The sequence below is a fragment of the Gekko japonicus genome, unplaced genomic scaffold, assembly GCF_001447785.1.
Source record: "Gekko japonicus isolate JY-2015 unplaced genomic scaffold, Gekko_japonicus_V1.1 scaffold2194, whole genome shotgun sequence".
Taxonomy (NCBI): domain Eukaryota; kingdom Metazoa; phylum Chordata; class Lepidosauria; order Squamata; family Gekkonidae; genus Gekko; species Gekko japonicus.
This window is the reverse complement of record NW_015166486.1, coordinates 143250-162830: the sequence shown is the minus strand read 5'-3', so window position 1 is coordinate 162830 and position 19581 is coordinate 143250. Positions and strand designations below refer to the sequence as shown.

Below are 19581 nucleotides of genomic sequence, written 5' to 3'. Positions count from 1 at the left end.
GAGACTGCCCCCCCCCCCCCCCCCGGCACAGCTTAGAAACGGTTCATTTGGGGACTGGATGCTGCAGGGAAGGACTGAATTCACAGCAGACAAGAGGTGGTTGAACAAATCCTGAAAGGTTCCTGGGGCACAGGGAGGCAGAGGGCCCCGAACAATGAGCTCACAAGAACATAAGAAGAGCCCTGCTGGATCAGACCAGTGCGGGTCCACCTAGTCCAGAATCCTGTCTCACACAGTGGCCAGCCAGTTCCTCTGGAGGGCCAACATCAGGGCAGAGAAGCCGAGGCCTTCCCCTGATGTTTCCTCCTGGCTCTGGGATTCAGAGGCTTAGTGCCTCTGAACATGCAGGTTCTCTTCAGTTACCATGGCTAGTAGCCACTGACAGACCCACACTCTGAGGTCTTCTGCGGCGCAGCAGGATGGGGCTTCGAGCCCACAGAGACTGTTCCCTTGCATCAGAGCCCTGCTTTCAACCAATGGAGCAGCTAGCTGAGCTCATTCAGGTCACAAAAAGGCAGTTCAAAGGGCCAGCTTGGCTCTCATGTCTCCTGCAACATGGCAGCATAAAGTAATTAGATCTGCTACTGCAGCTACTGCTGCCCTGTTTCAAGAGAGCTCGGTGGTCTGTCTAGCTCAGCATTACCTGCTCTGACTGGCAGCCGCTCTGGGCCCTCTGGCGAGGAAAAGGTCCTCGCTGACACCTGCTACCTGAGAGCCTTCCTCTGGAGAGGCCGAGGACTGAACCGGAGACCTTTCTGCATGCCGGCCACTGAGCTACAGGGCCCGCTGGGATGAAGCTGGCTTATGTACTGGCTACCAATTTGTTCCCAGGTTCACTTCAAACCCTTGATGGCCTGAGGCCCAGATGCTGGAGGGAGGGACCTCTCTTGGGCTATAACCACGGGTATGCTGAGATGTGCTTGGAAGATTTTTGGTAGCTGATGCATGCCTGGTACTGCCTAAAGCATGAAAGTGTTCCGTCACATCTCCCCAACTGTAGGACAGCCTTGTAGTCTCCTCTGGCTGGTAGTCGCTCTCCAGGGTCTCGGGTAAAACAACGGTCTTTCCAGTTCCTGTTGACTTCGCAGCCTTTTTAACTGGAGACATTAAATACTGAACCTGGATCCTTTCTGCAGACAGAACATGTCTCCACTGATCCATGCCCCCTCCCTGTACATTTGAATCAGTTTTATACTGAGTTGGGTCATTTGTCCAGCCAGCTCAGGGGCCTCCTTTCGCAGTCCTTACCAATCCCCCTCCTACGTTTTCAGTAGGCTTTATCTTTGAATTGTTTTGGTTTGTTCAGGTGACTTGTGTGCAGTGTTCCCTCTAAGCTGAGTTAGTGTGAGCTAGCTCACAGTTTCTTAGCCTCCGGCTCATCCATTTTTGTCTTAGCTCAGGAAGGAGGGCTCCAGAGCAAACTAACGTATGGAGAAGCCAAATCGCTCGCTCACAACTTTAATGCACAAAGTAGAATTTTTGCTCCCAAGACTCCACAGCTTAGAGGGAGCACTGCTCGTGTGTTTGTACCTAGTTCAGTGGTACTCAATGCACCACTCGTGAAGAGCCCCATGGGTAATGACCTTCACCCAAAAGAGCCACATCCTTCACGCACTGGGCGTCACCACACCAAAGACACATACAAATACGATAATCAACATATGAACTATGGTCTTTTAAATTAAATTAAACAGCTAGATTTGATTGGAGTCTGGAAGCACCTTAAGAGTAGCACGTTAGTCTCTCAGGTACTACTGGGCTCAAACCCAGCTGCTCTGCTGCCCTCTAAAACTACCATTTTAATGAAGAGATTCCGCCTATCCCTGCTGAGCCGTCGCCAGCTCTTGGGTACCAGGAGGGAGGCAAAGGGCTTGCAAGTCACACCCGGAGTGCAATGGATGAGCCTCACCCTGGGAAAACCACCTTCGTGATCATGGTGTTTCCCCTGCCAGGTGGCACAGAGCAGTGCACAAGCGCTTTATTGGGCTGGAAGTTGAAAGGCAAATACCTGAGCAAGCGAGAAGTACCCTCCAAGGTTGGGGGTAGAACCTCTAATGGTTAGAGCCCCTCTCTGTGCTAAGTGGAAACTGCCTGTCAGACATCAGCCCCACCAGAGAACGGCCACGCCCACTCTCCTGAAATGTGGGGCAGGTGCCACATTGGAGGAATGGTGCTTGCGCGGAAGAGCCACACATGGCATGTCGAAGAGGTGCATGTGGCTCCTGAGCTGCTGAGTATCACTGATCTAGCCCAACACTTATTTGCCACAAGGAATCCAATTTTGCTTTAAAAAAAACCAAAACAGGTTGCTTACCAGTAACTGGTGATCTTCGAGTGGTCATCTGTGCATTCACACCAATGGGATCTAGTGCGCCTACGCTGGATCTGCTCCGGCAGATCCAGCGCAGGCGCACTAGATCCCATTGGTGTGAAGCACAGAGACCACGAAGAAGATCTTGAAGGATTGTTTGGGGTGGTGGAGAGGTTTCGTGACTGCCAGAAGAGCCAGCCAATCAGCACTCTGCACCACAGGAATAAACAGCTTTAAAAGGGGATTAGATAGATTCGTGGAGGAGAAGTCTGAGGGGAACCGCTACATTCAGAGGCACTAACCCTCTGAATCCCAGAGCCAGGAGGCAACATCAGGGGAAGGCCTTGGCCTCTATGCCCTGTCAGAGGAACTGGTTGGCCACTGTGTGAGACGGGATGCTGGACTAGATGGAGCACGGGTCTGATCCAGGAGGGCTCTTCTGATGTTTTTAACAGCCAACTTTGACTGGAAGTAGGAAGAGCTGACTGCTCCTGCGCAAAAAGTTCTGAGAAAGGTGGTACATTCTATTCCTCTAAAAAGGTGCATACCATCCAGGGAGCTCAAGCCTCATGCTATGTGCATTTGTGTGGCTAATCTCACCCCCACCCTGCATACCCCTAATTATTAAGTGGAAAACAAGCTTCCACTATGGCATAGGAAGTGGTGGAATGAGCCCCTGGGCCAGGGCAGACTAGCTAGCCGGCTCAAGGCAGCTACAGCAGGCAAGTGGGGGGGGGGGGGCTAGCTCAGATTCCTGGAGTTTACACATTGCATACTCGCCCCTGACCAATTTCTATACACTTCCTTCTTGAAGCTCAAGGAGGAAAGTAACTTCAGGAGGAACTCTTGGCCTGTGGCGTATCAGATAAGTATCCACAAGACCACAAGACGCCAGATTTCTCAAGATGACGGAAGACTGTATGGAAGACTGTATGGACCTGCTAGAGGAGGACTGGAGATGAAGAGGCGCACCCCTTGCTTCTCCCAAATAGAGGACCTGCGTCAGGAAGGGCCCTGCTGGATCAGATCAACAGTCCATTTGCTCCGGCATCCCGTTTTCCACAGTGGCTAATCAGATGCTTCTAGAAGGCCAACAAAAGCAGGGGCACAGAGCCCAAAGCCCCCCCCCCCAGCTGCTGTCCACTCTGCAACTGGAATTCAGAGGTACACTGCCTCTAAAACCCAGTGGCTCCATTTAGCCATCATGGCAAACAGCCATCGATGGGCCTATTCTCCACAAATCTGTCCAATCCTCTCTTTAAGGCAACATGACTTTTGACTTCTTCATGACTACTCATTGTGGCAGTGAGTTCCCCAAGGTGTATTAATCTGCAAGGAGGAAGAGGAGGAGATGTCCCAGAGCAGCGCACACCTGCTGGCTGAACCAGAACTACTTCCGGAGGAGCTTGAGGAAGGTTTCTATACATTGCCTGAGCTTCCCAAAACGGTAAATGGAGACGGTCTGTTAAAGGTGACACAAAGATAGAAAAACCCTTGCAGGATCTTTCTGGAACTTATTACTTGAAGCTACTGTTGACTTGAAGGTACTGCATTTTTTTTGGGGGGGGTGATCTTTTGATCTTGTCAAGGGGGAAGCCCACCCTAAACCAATGAAAGAATCATCCCACCCACCCCGCAAGGATCATTTATTCCTCCCATGTCAGCTTTGGCGGTGATGGTGCCAAAATCTAGCAGCACTTACCCTCCACACATTAAGAATTCACTCGAGGCCCGCCTGCCGACAGCTGCCAGAGGCATATCATCTAGAAAGTAAAAGCACAACCGTGTAACAGGTGTTAAGCGCCAGAAGAGACGACAGACAGCAAGCACGCCAGAGAACCAAGCGCCTCTGAGCTTAGCAGCGCGACTGAACAACCAGAATGCAGGGGAAGATTACAGCTTCAACTGAACAAGAGCTTCTCGGCGGGAAGCCAGCCAATCCAGCCTTCACTTCAGCCCAAGACTGTCATCAGGAGGATGCGGCAGCAAATACTGCTGTAAAGCAAACAATGCTGTGGGTGTGGCAACTTCCCCATGTTCCCTTGTGCATCCCAAATGGGATACAAGGCAGGGCTCCCTGCTGTGGAATGCAGCAGCTGGGATTCACGACCCAAAGGCAACAAGTGCGGACCAGGTGAAGTGCTCCCCGGGAGAAGAAAAGGGGCGTCTGCCTGGCCTCCCTGCCCACTGCAGCCCTCTGTGCCACTCTGGATGAGCCCACGAACCTTCAGAGTTAAACAGTTTCTGCACGGCTGGTGTTTAATTCAGGGGCAAGTGTCTTATTTCTTAATTTAAATATTAAACCACACACACACACACAGAAATCTTAATCCCAAAGATGACCCCCCCCCAATAGGGTTTAACCTTCTGAAATAACTGGACGGTCTCTGCAAGAAAGAGCTCTTTGAAGACCAAAAAGATAACCAAAATCTCCCAAAAAACAAAACCTCCCTACCCCCTCGCAGCAGACAAACTGCACCCTTGGACTAAATAATGATTTAATTTTTTTTTTTTTTGAAGAAGGAGGGGAAAAAAACCCAACTAGAATTTTCAAACTGGGAAGAGCAGCTAAGAGTTGCACTCACAAGCATCCAAGTCTTACATGATTGGTCGGGGGCGATGTTGTGCGGGACCAGGACAAAGTCGTCTGTGTCACAAGAGGAGTTCTTGCTACTGGTGCTGGCAGAATCTTTGGAGACCTGAAGGTAGTTTGGAGGCCCCAAGGGAGGCGAAGACAGGTTGTCTTCCTGGATGTGCTGCATATCTGGGAGTGACTGAAGAGGAGACGGCAGGTTCAGGAGGGTTGAGGAGATAAAGCTGTGCTGAAAGCGCGCTTGCATGCCTGCAAGGGTGCACCTGTAATACAACTTTTGGGCACACCCTACACCTTGCTGTGTCACCTGACCGGTCCATAAAACTCAAAAGCTTGCATCCTCTCGGTACTAATACCCAGAAGTTGGTTCTGGACAGAAATTGTTACTCTTATCTTTTTTTCTTCCTGGCTTCTGCCCCCTGCCCCTCCAAATAAAACCCACCACTGTTTCTACCCAAAAAAAGAGGAGCTGCTGCCTTGGAAGCGTATCGTCTGCAGAGAACACGCTCCAATATCTTTGCAGAGCAACTGACGTGGAGGTGGGGAAAGCACCCAATCCAGAGGGGAAGCAGCCTAACAAGTCACAGAAGACAACAAAACAACGTTGGCTCCAGGAGGAGGAGGAGGAGAGAGGAATCGACACAGCAGTCCCCGCTGCTCATCCCGGTGTGGCTCGTCCAAACAGAACTGCTGCTCAGTCCGATCATTAGAAATTGAGTGTGGGAGGAAGAAACCCTTTAGGAAACTGCTGGGCTCAGCAATGGCAGAAAGGGTGGTGTGGAGAACCCACCAATTTCCAAATCAAAAGAGCACTTACTGGGGGTGAAGCAAACCGGCACGAGGGAGAACTGCTACAGGAACTACCGGAAACAGAGCCGGTGTACGTCGGTACGGGCACAGGGCAAGCTGAGGAGAAAAGGGGGGGATGGAATAAGTACAAGGACAGGCTGGAGTTGAAATTTCAACACACTTTAACAAATGCTGCAGAGACTTCCTAAATGCCTGTGTTTCCACCCCCCCCCCCCCCCCCCGCAGTGTAAAACAGGCTCCCAGCAACTCTTAAACCCACAACCGCTGTGAGAACGGGCAACACAGGATCTGCACTGCAACCGACTTGTTGAGCATCTTTTAAGTCTTGGGGCAGAAGGGTCAAATTCTAATGAGAGACAGAGTTTGAACATAAAAAGAGCTCTGCTAGATCAGTCCATTGGTCGATCTAGTCCAGCATTCTGTCTCATGCAGTGGCCAGCCAGTTCCTCTGGAGGGCCAACGACAAGGCATAGAGGCCGAGGCCTTCCCCTGATGTTGCCTCCTGGCCCTGGGATTCAGAGGCTCGGTGCCTCTGAATGCAAAGGTCCCCCTCAGCCACCATGGCTAGTAGCCACTGACAGACTTCTCTTCTATGAGTTTGGGGGTTTAGTTTATCTAGAAGAACTCGCTGTTTCCTGAAAGAGGCGGGGGTGGGGAGACAAAGAAATAATTCCGGACTTACATTTTTTGACAGTCGAAACCTGATCGAGGAAGGGGTGGCCGAAGAACGCATCTGCAAGGCAGAAAATGCAAACCGCAAGATATATTAGCCTCCACGACTGCAGACGCAGCTGGGAGGCGAGGGACTGCTGCTCCCGCACAATCAATACCCTTCCCTTCACAGCCAGGACCTCAAAGAGCTTATGAAAGATTAAAGCCTTCCCCAGTACGTGTTGCTATTACCCTTGGAAAGGAAGCACCATCAATCACTTTAAAGATGCAGCCAACCAAAGCAATCAAAGACAGGTACTTAAGAGTCCCTCCTTTAAAAATAATATGTGTGTGTGTGTGTGTGTGTGTGTGTGTGTGTGACATTTCCACACTTTTATTCGCAGACCATTAGAAGCAGCAAGACTGTGATAAGGAACACAGAAGAGATGCGGTGGCATCTTCCCTGGCACTGCCACAAGCGTTAAAGAAACAAAAGCTACTGCTCTGCCACACTGTTCGACAGACATGGTTCGACAAACATGGTTACCTCGAGACTGGACTACTGTAACGCTCTATACATGGGGCTGCCCTTGTTGCAAATTTGGAACCTGCAGCTAGTGCAGAATGCAGCAGCCAGGCTTTTGATGGGCCTCCCGAGATGGGAGCACATCCAGCCTGTGCTGAGGACACTGCACTGGCTGCCAATAGCATACCAAATTTGCTTCAAGGTGGTGGTACTTACCTATAAAGCCCTATATGGCCAGGGTCCGACATACCCGAGGAACCGCTTTTCCCCATACATACCCCAGAGAACACTACGGTCGGGGTCTCAGAATCGTTTGACCCTCCCTGGTCCTAAGGAAGCCAGGCTCGCTATCACCAGGGCCAGGGCCTTCTCAGTGGCGGCTCCATACTGGTGGAATGAGCTCCCGAAGGAGATCAGGGCCCTGCGGGACCTTTCACAGCTCTGCAGGGCCTGCAAGACGGAGCTCTTCCACCAGGCCTTCAACTAGGAGCTGCCCCCACTATCACCACCAACTCTCGGTTTTGATGGCTGGCTTGTGCAAAGAACATCGAGAAACTGGAAAACGTACAAGTACGCCGCCTGTATAATCAGCGAAACATCGACAGCACTTATTATTACTATTATTGATACTGAATTGCTCTACAAGGATTTTATTGGATTTTAATTGTTATTTATATATTTGTAAAATGTTTTAATGAATGTAAGCCGCCCTGACCCTGCGAATACGGGGAGAGCGGGGTATAAGTTGAATAATAAATAAATTTAAAAATGGGATTCTTTACAAGCCCCCCTTCTTTGTAACAAGTTTTTAAAGTTAAACAGATCTCTCCCCTAAAGCTAGTGATGCTGATCTGACACAGCTGACCGAACACAGTTAAAAGAGAGCCAGGCAAGAAAAGACGAGTGCCCCAATCCAGAGCGCCGGGTATGCACCGTGTGGAGCTGAATGGAGACCGTCTGAGCCTGCTTCGGCAGGGAGGGCAGGGTAGAAATCAAATAAATACATAAATCTGCAGGTACAAAAGAACTGGTGCAAGGAACCCACTGGCATGGATGGGGAATCAAGGACCACAAGGGTAAGAAAGAAGTCTAATAAAGGGCGAGTATTAAAAACCTAGTTGAAACTTATAATATACAAAAATACATGTTATTTATTAGGAAGACAGTTAAAAACATACAAGGGCCCAATGAAAGCCTCGTAAAAAAGTAAAGGTGGCCTAAACACAAGCCCTACAGGGCAGAAACGCGTCAGGTCATGTGTATCGGCCCCTTGTGTTTAGGCCATCTTTACTTTCTTACCCTTGTGGTTCTTGATTCCAGTTTTTGGGTCAGGTTTGTTTCCCCCTCCCTGTGTCTTGCTGGCATGGATGGGGAAGCCACCGCAGCACTCCAGGCAAAGGGCTGTGCTTGTTAAAGCTCTCATCCCCCAAAGCAAGTCGCCAGCACGAGGCTGCGATCCAGCCAAGGCTGCTTTCTTGCGTGCTGATTTGTTGCTGCCTCTGGGGATGTGTTTTTGCATCCCCACAATTGCCTGTCTTCCCAACCAATGCTTTTTTTTTTTTTTTTAAAGAGCTGTTTTCTGTCACTTGCTTTTTTCGAAATGCACTTTGGATGTGTTCAAAAACATTTGTTTTATATCTAAGCTGCAATTGTTTTTGGTAAATATTATTTTTCCCCAACAGAATCCCTCCCCCCCGGGAAAAAAATTTTATGTCTTCAAAATATTTTCCCCACAAACTGTCTCAAGAACCAAACCCTGGCTGGGAGCATGGGATAGGAGTGATTAAAATTATTAAAATGAGATACGTATGCAGGACAGAAGTGTTCTTACCTGACCTGCTTTCCTCCTTCTAAAGACTCGGATGCCTAGAATATCGTAATAGAGAAAGAGGAAGAGTCCAGGAGCACCTTAAAGACTAACAGAAAGCTCCTCCCCTGCCACATATTCTGTTAGTCTTTAAGGTGCTCCTGGACTCTTGGCCTTTTCTACTGCTACAGACAGACTAACACGGCTACCCACCTTCATCTAGGATAACTGCGTGGGTGTGGAGGTTTTTTATTTATGGTGGTAGTGGGGGAGAGGAGAAGGGTGCCACCGAAAAATGAATAAAGCTGCCCTGTGCCTGCATAATCCCTGACCTGCTTAGCCCGGGCTAGCCCCACGGCTCTTCTGATCTCGGAAGCGAAGCGGGGTCGGCCCTGGCTAGTATTTGGATGGGAGACCTCCAAGCAATACCAGGGCTGTGACGCAGAAGCGGGAAATGGCAAGCCGCCTCTGAACGTCTCTGGGGTCGGCGTAAGCCAGCTGTGACTTGACGGCACCCTCCACCACAGGCATGCACAATACTGGACGGTCGCTCGACTAATCTATTTGGCAAGGATACCGAAAGGAGACCCTTTAGTAGCCGATAAAAGCACATCTAGAAGCAAAAGAGGGAAAAGAGACACACAGCCCCCCAAGGAAACAGAGGTTTCCTGTATCCACTGCCACACTCTAGCTTCTCAGTGCTGGCATGGGAGCACTGAACATGCCCACAGCTCAGCCCTTTGGACAGGGATGGGTGACTTCCCCCGGCTTTATGAAACCACATGCCAAATTCTTCTCCCAAGTAGGGCCTGGTCCCAGTCCAATGGCTGAGCAACTCCCACAGCTGTGCCCAAAGGACTCTGAACATAGGAAGGCAGGGGAAGAATTTGGCATGTGGTTTCATAAAGCCGGGGGAAGTCACCCACTGCCTGGGGAAAACACCAAGGACCAAAGAACAGGGGGGTGGAAAAGTTACAGCCTCCCCTGCATCACCCTTCACAACAACACCCCGTGTTTGTACACAGTCAGTGCTAATGTGCTCAGCAGGGAGGCTGGGAGCTCTGAGCAAACAGTCGCTAACAGAGTACACACACCGCAAGCTCAGCCGGTTCATGAGACTTTATATTCTCAGTGGATGAACAGACCTAGCACCAAGGATCAACAACTCTGACATTTGGGGGCAGAACACGGAGTTCTAGAACCCGGGAGGGTCAGTTCTCACCCCAGCCTGTTCTGCCTCCTAGGGTTAGAACACGCTGTGCTGCAGCTGAGCACAGAGTGCTAAAAGGGCAAAGATGAGCCCAGCAAACCTGGAGGCGCTGCTGCTTCAAGGGGCCCCGTAGCCTCCTCCCGAGTTATTGATTAATTCCCACTCCGCAATCGCCAGGAAGCGCTGCCGAATCCTCACACATATGCTCCTATCAAACCATCTTCAATAAGACACCAGGGAGGAAGAATGGGGTTTTTCGTTCCAGCTTCCCAAGTCATTTCAGATGTCCTCAGCTTGATCTATAACTTTTCCTCTCTTCCTAGATACATGAATTCTGTTCCCATTTTACAGGTAAAAAACTGAGGGCGAGAGAAACTTGGCTGAAGCCAGTCAGGAAGCACACGTGGGGGCAAGGGCTCTCCTTAAACTTTGCCCCGTTCAGTGAACCTGTCCTGCACCAATCTGCATGCTGACCTGACTCTTGAACAATACAGAGGATTCTGGGGCATCTTTGGGGGAAGCGTGTACGGTTCACACAGGAGCAACGGCTGCTCCGACTGAGCCTCATTACCACCCACCTGGGCAGACGCTGGAATATGGCCACTGCCTTGTGGCTGCCCATTGCAAGGGAAGACCAGCGGTAGCAAGGCAAGCTGTCTTCTCTGCCGTTATTGATTTGCTTTGAGAGGCTTCCAAGAAACCCCAGGATTTCCTGGAAGAAAGCTTGAAAACCTCTGCCCTGGAAAACCTCTCCAGGCCAACTAGAGAACAGCAGAAGAAGCTCACAGACCAACAGACTCTTAAGGACAAGCAAATGGCCACAAACAGGGAAGGAGCTCAAGACCAACACTGCTGCTGCTGCTGAAGAGCCTTTTGTGCCGTAGTTAACAGTGTTGGAATCGGACCAGGAAAAGCCCAGCTTCAAAACACCACCAGAGAGCCAATAAAGCTCACGGGGCAGCTATGGACGAGTTACAGACATTCTCGCTCTCGGGATAAAACGGGAAAGGAAACCCCCCCCCACGCATGCCAGCTGAAGCCTCCCTATCAAAAGGGGAGATTAAAAACTCAACAGCCAAAGCAAAACATGTCCAGGCTACTCGGGCCTCAGAAGGAAAGCAGCAAGTAACTATCTGTGCAAAATAAGGTCAGGGAAGATAACTTATTGCTGGAAAGCCATGCGATCCAACAGAAGCCAGAAAGATGAAGCTGGCCTCGCTCCTTCAAAGGGAAAGCCCAGAGGCCGTGGCTGGAGTGACGCAGCACTGAGGCAATGTGTTCATGGGAAGACTGCGTCCGGGTGCGACACTGCAGCATTTCCATCCACCCACCCCACTGCACCCTGCCCCCACGCACTGCAACCTGGTCTTGTGTCGGCTTTTTAAATCAGAGGTGCTAACGGGCAATCTGCCACCGGCAGGGCAAGACTCCGCTAGAAATGCCAATGGAAATCCAAGTATGTGGCAAGGGGAAAGGCAAAGGCACGGGTGGAATTTTTAAAATTAGATTACATGAAAAAGGGAAGCCGGAGAAACATTACACTGCACATTTTCAAATTCACAGTCAGAAGGGAGTGTTGTATGCTAAAAAAAAAGTTGGTAAAATTCTGCTCCTAGAATCTGCAGCTGCAAACCGCACAGGTTCTGCAGAAAATTAAGCACGTTTACATGATAAAACTCACACTTACTTTGCATCCACTTGTTCTGCCCTTTGGCAAAGAGCTATGAAGCCCTGCCACCCCTCTCCCCAATTTTGCCCCTAAGATTCTGCTACACACGGTCTACAGCACACTACCTGGTACCTCAAACTTAGCTTCAAAAGCTAAAAGTCTCCCCACTCCCACGAAAGCTACAGTTGCTGAGATGCCGAACAGCATGACTTGTTTGGTATAACTGCAGAATCCGTACAGGTCTAGCCATCACTGTCAGGGCAGGTCTCCATACAAGTCCCCTACAGGCACTCTTCCCCCCAACCCAGACTGTATCCTCTTCTTAGCTAGAAAACAGAGCCTCACCCCTCCTTCCAACGTGCGTGCATACACACCTAGTCACAGGTAAAGAGTGATGGTGCAAGGGGTAATTTCCTTTTTGGGGGGGGGGGGTTTCTCATGATACCCAAGCCCTGATTCTTGGCTACACAGACATACATTCTGGTAAGGAAGTGGCAAAGAGAACCTGCCCCGTGGGGCAGGTCACGGAAGTCTGTGTTTTCAAAGATCTCAGCCCATCCTGGCAACCTTAGTTGGGGCTCTGCTGAGTCAGAAAACCTGTAATGGCAGAGAAGCTGTCAAAAAAGACACCTTGCCTGTCATTACTTATCTTCTCTCACTAGCCAGTGTTCAGTATGTGACAGATTAGCCCAGTAGACCAAAGTCAGGGTGGTCTCTGAAACACTCCCAAGCAACTTCTGAACACAACAGGGCACGTTCCACAGATAAGACAAAAATCCGGGGACACCTTAAAGACGAACAACATTTATTTCAGTATGAGTTTTTGTGGGTCACAGCTCACTCCATCAGACGGGTTATGTGACGGGGAAACTGTAGTAGTGGGGATTTTTTTACGGGGGCTGGGGGAGGGAGTTGAAACTTGGTGTGAATTACGCCGTAAAGCTTTCAAGTATAAGCCTCGAGGTAAGGAGAAAAAAGTCAGAGTCGATGTAGAAAGCATGAATCCTGTCATAAATCAACTGAATTTGTATTAACACAAACTGGATGGTGAGGGAGGTCAGAAGTTCAAGCAGATAAGCAAAGGGCTTAAGTGAAAATTAACTGCTATGGGTACAAGGTTGTTGGCTGATAAAACATGATAAAAACAGCTCCACAGATGCCCCTGCGAGGGATGCCTTGAGGGCAGAATGACTGCCCAACTGGCTGGTCTATTATACACCTGGTTCTTTGCAGAGGGGTGTTTCAAGGCCTCCTCTGGCATACTGAAACTGCCTAACTGCCTGCCTGCCTGCCTGCCTGCCTGCCTTCCTTCCTTCCTTCCTGTGTTGTCTGCCAGGGGCGGGGTCTGTACATAATCTTGTTTAGTTCACAATGCCTAAGTGAAAGAGGAGGAGGAGGAGGATCCCAATCTTGTCCTAGAAGATACGCATGCCGAAGAGGGCAGGTAACACCCCCCCCCCCAAGACACAGTGGCATTAGAATGGCACCTGCGCCCAACACAGAGGCAAGGTGTGTGGCACCTACGGCCAGCTGTCAAGCTCTGAAGGAGAGACTGTGCCCCCCTCCACCCCAGCCAGTTAGATACAAGAGGTCTGCCCCTTTGGAAGAATGAAGAAGAGAATGCTCTGGAGAGATACTGAAAAAGACCAGCCTGGAGCTCACCCTCTTCTCCTTGGGGTGCCCCTTTGGGAGTGGTGAAGCCCCCAAGTGAGTAACCGCCCCAAAACAAGGCGACCGCCCAAGAAAAAAAAGACCACGAGGCCCAGCCACACACAACACAGTTCAAAAACCAGTTCTTCAGGGAGCCTCAAAGAGGCCGGACACTTATTTGGGAATTAACTGCTTCTGGATATGCCAAACAAAGTGAAGTTATCCCTCCAGCTGCCCAGAAAAGCCAGGCAAGGGGAAATTATCCTTCCCCCTGCTTTCTCTGCCAAGCTTCAGCTGGTTAGCGACTGATCAAAACAAACAATTTGTCAGAAGCCTTCCTGACTAACAATCACCAGGGGCCAGATAGACAACAAGTACTGCCTGCTATTAATAGTCGTCTGGAAACCTATTTTCAGAGTCCCTTTCTCTCTGTTTCCTTCTTAAATCATTAACTTGCCAAATGCTGGGTTGCGTAAGAATTGGTCAGGCTTTTAATTTCTTCCCCCATCTCCCTCCATGCAATCTACTTCTGACAAATCGAGGATTATATAAGAACCAACTGGTTGTCACTTAACATGTGCAGCCTGAAGTGCTCCGCTAACCGCCACTGGGCACAGACCTGTAGATGTAAGAAGGAACAAGTAGCCCAACCACTGCTTTCTGCTCCCTTAGCTCATGTAAAGAACGTACAATGGGCTAAAATGTCATCCAGGAATCCATGTTGACTTACAGACCCTGTTCTGCCAGCTCTTCCCTTGGCTGGCACAAATTCCTGGAGGGTGCTATTCCACTTCCTTCCACTAGGGTACGCTGCCACTATTGTCCTGTTGGGGTCTTCCTGCCAGAAGGGACAGACTCCTGACACCCCTTCTCAAACTGAGGCCCTGCCTCTGGTCTCCTGCTACCCAGCACCTGGTTACCACAGGGACCGAATTCCTTCTTTGGGGGGCCCCTGGAGGATTGGCAACGGGTGTCTTCACTGCTTGCCTTTTCCCCTTCCAGGGACTCCCCTCTAGAAGTAGTGTGGTCTAAGGCAGCTGGGGAAACTGTGTGGTCGAGAGAACACTACCAGCTTCAGAGAGTAAAATATTTATCAAAAAGAAAAGTCACAAGCATACTTTTAGCAGAGCACCAGGTCAGCAACCAGAAGAACAAAGAAAAGTTGGTCCTAATTTCATCCTCTGTCTCTAGTTCTAAAACTACTAGATGTTGAAACAGAACAGGGAATTTCAAGCTGAGTAAGTGGCAAACTGTCCTAAAGGAGTCTCATTACCTCAGGATCTCTGCAGCCAGTGGGCCAGGCCACACGGCCGATGGCTCCTGGCCTGCAGAACAGAGCTCAGCGGTTTGTCCTCTTCCAAGGACCAGCACCAAGAGACCCTCCTCTCCTGGGAGCAAGCACTTTTAATAAACCTGCGACTCCACCCATTCTACATCACACTCTCCACCCCCTTTGACCTGGCCCGCCCAGGTTACCCAGGTGCATCCTGGGAGCCCTCCTTGCAGGCATTCTGGGAAATCTCCAGGAGTCACTTGGAGATTCCTAACACCAAATCCCTCCATTCCTTTGCAAATCAAGCTATTTGCATAACCATGGCTGATAACTGACCTAGCTTCCTGCCCTTCCAGAGAGAAAAGGAAAAAACAGGAACACTTTTAAAACTCAGAGTGAAAACTCAGGGGTGTGTGTGTGTGTGTGTGTGTTGGGGGGGGGGTGTTTCTCCAAACATGTAACGAATTTTTAATCCTAATCTAGAAATGAAGCATCCAGCTTGCCAAATCACACCAGGACTATTTGTGTCGAGCTTCAAGCCACTGAATTCCAGAGAGTCTTCTTTGCACCCCCTCTTTCTCCAGGAGAAAGCAAAGGGGATCTGCTTTGCACATACAAAACTGCCTCGTACAAAGACAAGCCAGTCCTCTCAGCACAGCACAGCTCTTTTTCAGCCCTTCCACCTGAGACCCTTTAATTGGAGATGTCAGAAACAGAAAGCAGGGATGCTAATGAGGCATGCTGATCAGCTCTAGGAAGGCTGGTCTATTTCTATTCCTGCCCATCACATTTGACTCAGATGCCTTCTCTAGGTCAGTTACACCCATTTTAACCCCATAACAATCTCTGGGGGAGAGGGGCTGAGTGAGCACAACTGGCTCAGGGTACCCAATGTGCTTAGGGCCGAGCAGAGATCTGAACCCAGGCGTGCCCTGGCCCAAGCCTGGCACTCCACCCATGCCACCCTGTAATCAATCAACGCAGCTTCACATTCTGTTTAAAACGGTCGTTTTGGCCCGTGAAACCTTTTATTACAGTCCCTATTTCTCAAGCGGATTACAACTACAAACGAAGCAGCGAGGACAGTACTGCACAAAGAACCAACAAAACAAGAGGACTCTCTAGAACATAAAGGCCCCACTTTTCAGTTTTCTTCTCGTATTCGTGTATGACAGCAGCACAGGGAACAGGTCTCCTGGCAGTTACTAAGTGGGAGCTCCACAGATACAGAGGCAAGTGTGTACCAGGGGAGAGCCAATGCGGCATAGGGACTAGGACTGGGTTCAAATCCTCACTCTGCCACGAAAGCCAGCTCAATGGGCTTGGGCCAGTCACACTCTCAACCTAACCAACCTCAACAGGTTTGCTGTGAGGACAAAACTGGAGAAGGGGGGGGGAGCCTTGTACACTCCTTTGAGCTCTCTGCAGGAAGAGTAAGATTTTAAAAACCTAATGGATCGTTCCACAACTGGGGACGAAACACCGTCACCCTCATGCTCTGCAGGGCCCCCCAAACATGTGCTTGGCTGCTGCTGGAGAGAGAATGCTGGGCCTAGATGGACCCACAGCATAACCGAGCAAAGCAGTTCCTCTATTTCGATGTCTTTCTCTCTCCCTTTCTTTAAAAAGGGGAGCGGTACCCCTGGGGTCACCTCACTTAGTATCTCAACCTACAAGCTCTGCAACCCATGAGTTTACGAAGTTATAACCTGCCATAGAATGCTACCCACCCCCACACAAATGTTTGCTTTGAACAGCTATGCCTGAAGAAGACTTCCAGGTGACTAGAAAACGTGTACTCAGCCATTTGAACGGGTTCTGTGACAGGGATCACCAAACTGACTCTGCAGAACCAACACAGTTTTTTGAGATAGCACTCTTGGATAACCCTATTATTCTGATGTATGCATGTTAACCAGTTCGCACAGGACAGCAAAAAGGAACAAATGCAAGGGGGAAGGCTTTACTCACCAAAGTCCATTCTGTCTTTCTGGTTTCTCTGAAGCAAGCCCAGCAACAGGTCAGCCAAGTAAGCAGACGTCTCCCTGGGAATACTGAACACAACGGAGGCGGAAATGTTCGTTTCACTTTTAACGCTAAATACTTATTGGCAAAGTTTATGAACAACAGTAATAACACGTTATAAAGAACATGAATAAAGCCATTAATTAACTATGAAGGAAGGACAAATAATTGCAATAACCAGCGGTGTTAACGCATACTTGCATCAATGAGCATTTATGCAGTCACATCATATAGAAGTTTGGTACTTGGCAACACATCCAAATTATTCTAGATGTGACTACTTCATAAACTAGCTGCGCTTCAAAAGCCCATTTTGTGGATCTGCAGGTTAGATTTTCAATGAATTCAAGCAAGGTAGCCATCTATTTGTACAATCGGTTGTGTAAACTGGATTGTCAACAATTTTGAGCTGGGGGGAATTAAAGTCCAAGATCGAGAGATCCCAGACCTTAAGATATCATTTTTAATTGAAGGGCTTGTATTTTTTCAAAATGCTGGAACTAGAAATTTAGCAGCCACCAAGAACGAAACACTGTTTATTTATCACTTATTTATTTATTATATTTATATCCCGCCCTCCCCTCGGACGGGCTCAGGGCGGCTCACATAAGCGGCACAGTATGGCCGGTAAACATAAAACATTTAAAACAGTTAAAACAATCATACCATAACATTTAAAATGCTCGCAACAATTATCCATCAGTAAGTTTAGGTGGCATACCTAAACTTTAGTGGATGCCACATCCCACTGATTGTGTTTGACTTGCATTAGGTAGTTGTGACATGAGTCTCAGTGAGAAAAATGGGCTAATAAATAATGTAAATAATTACATTTGGGGTACCGTTTTATTATCGAACGTTTCCAATAAAAACTGTAGATGCAGATATTCTTATTAAAAAAAATAAAGAGTTCCAAAAAGATGTAAGATAATGAAGATGATCTGCTACACTTTAACAGGCATTCAAATTCTTGAATTCCCAGAGACATTACAACTCTTCACAAAAGTATTCTCACCTCGGGATCAGATTCCTATTCTTTTCATAAAACATTCTTAAATCTTGAGGGCTGTTGGCCTGTTAAAGGGCGGGGGAAATGAAATTAGCCAAAAATGACATTAACCCCACCCACCCCCAGCACAATTTTCATTGGGGGAAACCCTCACCAAGAACACATCCCATCAATTCTCGGGAGAGGTCCAGCACAGGTTGCTATATACTGGTTCCTCCCTATATTCACCCCCTTCTTCCCCCAACCAAAGCGATCTCTCCCCTCCTAGCATCAATTTTATTTAAAAGTACTTAAATACTCTGCCCTCTGATCTCCAATATAGCCAATAAATAGAATTAAACCCTAATGATGGTTCCATATTACATGTGCGTTGACACAAATCATGTTTAACTAAAACAAAGACTCTTTTATAACCACAGTTTGCAGCTAGCAAGGATAGGTCCAGAACGTGTGTCCCCTCCCCGCCACTTAGTTGTTTCCCAGTTCCTGGTGCTAACCAGTGTTACAGGTGCGGCAACACAAACCGTGGTTAACTAAAACAAGATTACTTCACAATTGTGGTTTGCCAACAGTGAAGCTCATTCCCAGACACATGCTCATTTCCCTGCCCTTACTCTTGCACCCATCTCCTCCTTACCACTACTATGCATGGCACCATGCTTCATGTACATCAAAACAAACCAGTTGATAATAATAAGATGCTCTCAAAACTATGGCTTGCAAGCTCGCAGTCTCTAACTTAGCATTGACTACAATTTGTACAGAATTAAGCGCAGAAAAGCATGATGACCAACAAATAGGGAAGGAGGAAATAGAGAGTGAAGGTGGGAAGGAGCCAACTTTTCCATGGCTGCCGCCCAATTTGCAAACAATGGTTTGCTGTGAACTGCTGTTGCATCTGCCCGGAGCCAGTGCGGATGCACCAGGAAGCTTCCTGGCCGCTCAGCAACCCCATCTTCTGAGACACGTTCAGCTGGAGGGGAGGACATAACCCTCACACTCCATCCCTTGTGCAACAGGACACAATTAAGCGGCCCACAGAGTCTTCTCGGGAAATACCTGGAAAGGTGGTTTTCCAACCAGGCACTGATAGATCACCGTTCCTATACTCCACAGGTCGGCTTTAGCATCATAGTGCTGTGACATAATCACCTCGGGAGCCTGGAAAGCACAAAGAGTTTACAGCAGAGTTCATGAACAGTCAGGCACTAATAAAAGAGCCAGTCACTTCTTCTATGACAGCTGGATCAGCAGCCCAACCTGAAGACACCTGGGGGAGAAACTGTGCCTTGTAACTTAGCCCCACTGCACAGGCTACAGAAATCATTAAGGTGAGTTATTTTTTAAACTGTGGACTTTTAAGAATGGAGGCTTTACACCGGGTAAGCAAAAAAAAAAGGATAGACAATGCGTACTTACATGGGGCTAGTTATCACGCATCCCCCTCTTTTCTCTTCCCTTGCAGGCCATTGTGATCACTTTGTCAGACACTGTTTTGCACAAAACAGCAAACCTGCCACACGCATCCGTGAAGCAACACTACGGAAGCAGTGAACGCGTTTACGGCCAGCCATTCTCAGAAGACCCATTCACACGGAATGGGCGGGTCAGTCGAGGGGAATCCCTCCCCCACGCAGAGGTGTGGCAGCACAAACTGGCCCAGAGCAACAGCAAATTAAAGGCAAATGATCAGTCGTAGCCACAAAGGCACCCAAACAGCCTCCTCCCCTCCGGCACCACATCCCAGGTGGGGCACCTGATTGGTGCTTCAGTTCTGGGCAGGCTACTGAGAGGGGAATGCTCCTCTTGGAAGAGGAACAAATGCACCCAGCTATGTTCCACGCCATGTCCGAGCAGATATCTCAAGGAACAGACCTGTTAGTTAAGAGAGCTGAAACAGGGCTCCCCCCCCCCCCCATCTCAGCAGATCTGTTGTAACAATTCCAAACCTGCTGACCGGAACCATGACTGGCTGAAAACTTTCACAGCTGTTAAAAATAAAACCCCTTTTCCCCAAAGACTGGTGTGTCATGCAACAGTTAACAGT

The 19581-nt window shown here is 49.0% G+C and overlaps 1 protein-coding gene across 1 annotated transcript in view; it reads right to left on the bottom strand.

The window, feature by feature from the left end:
* The window catches only part of ULK2 (unc-51 like autophagy activating kinase 2), an 83238-nt gene that overhangs the window by 31982 nt on the left and 31675 nt on the right, over nt 1-19581 (bottom strand). The window contains exons 8-14 of the mRNA XM_015412156.1: nt 18594-18695; nt 17541-17599; nt 16472-16554; nt 6397-6447; nt 5722-5810; nt 4914-5085; nt 4014-4074 (exon numbers count right to left, since the gene is read on the bottom strand). Of these exons, the coding sequence (XP_015267642.1) occupies nt 4014-4074; nt 4914-5085; nt 5722-5810; nt 6397-6447; nt 16472-16554; nt 17541-17599; nt 18594-18695 (617 nt within the window). The remainder of the gene's footprint in view (nt 1-4013; nt 4075-4913; nt 5086-5721; nt 5811-6396; nt 6448-16471; nt 16555-17540; nt 17600-18593; nt 18696-19581) is intronic.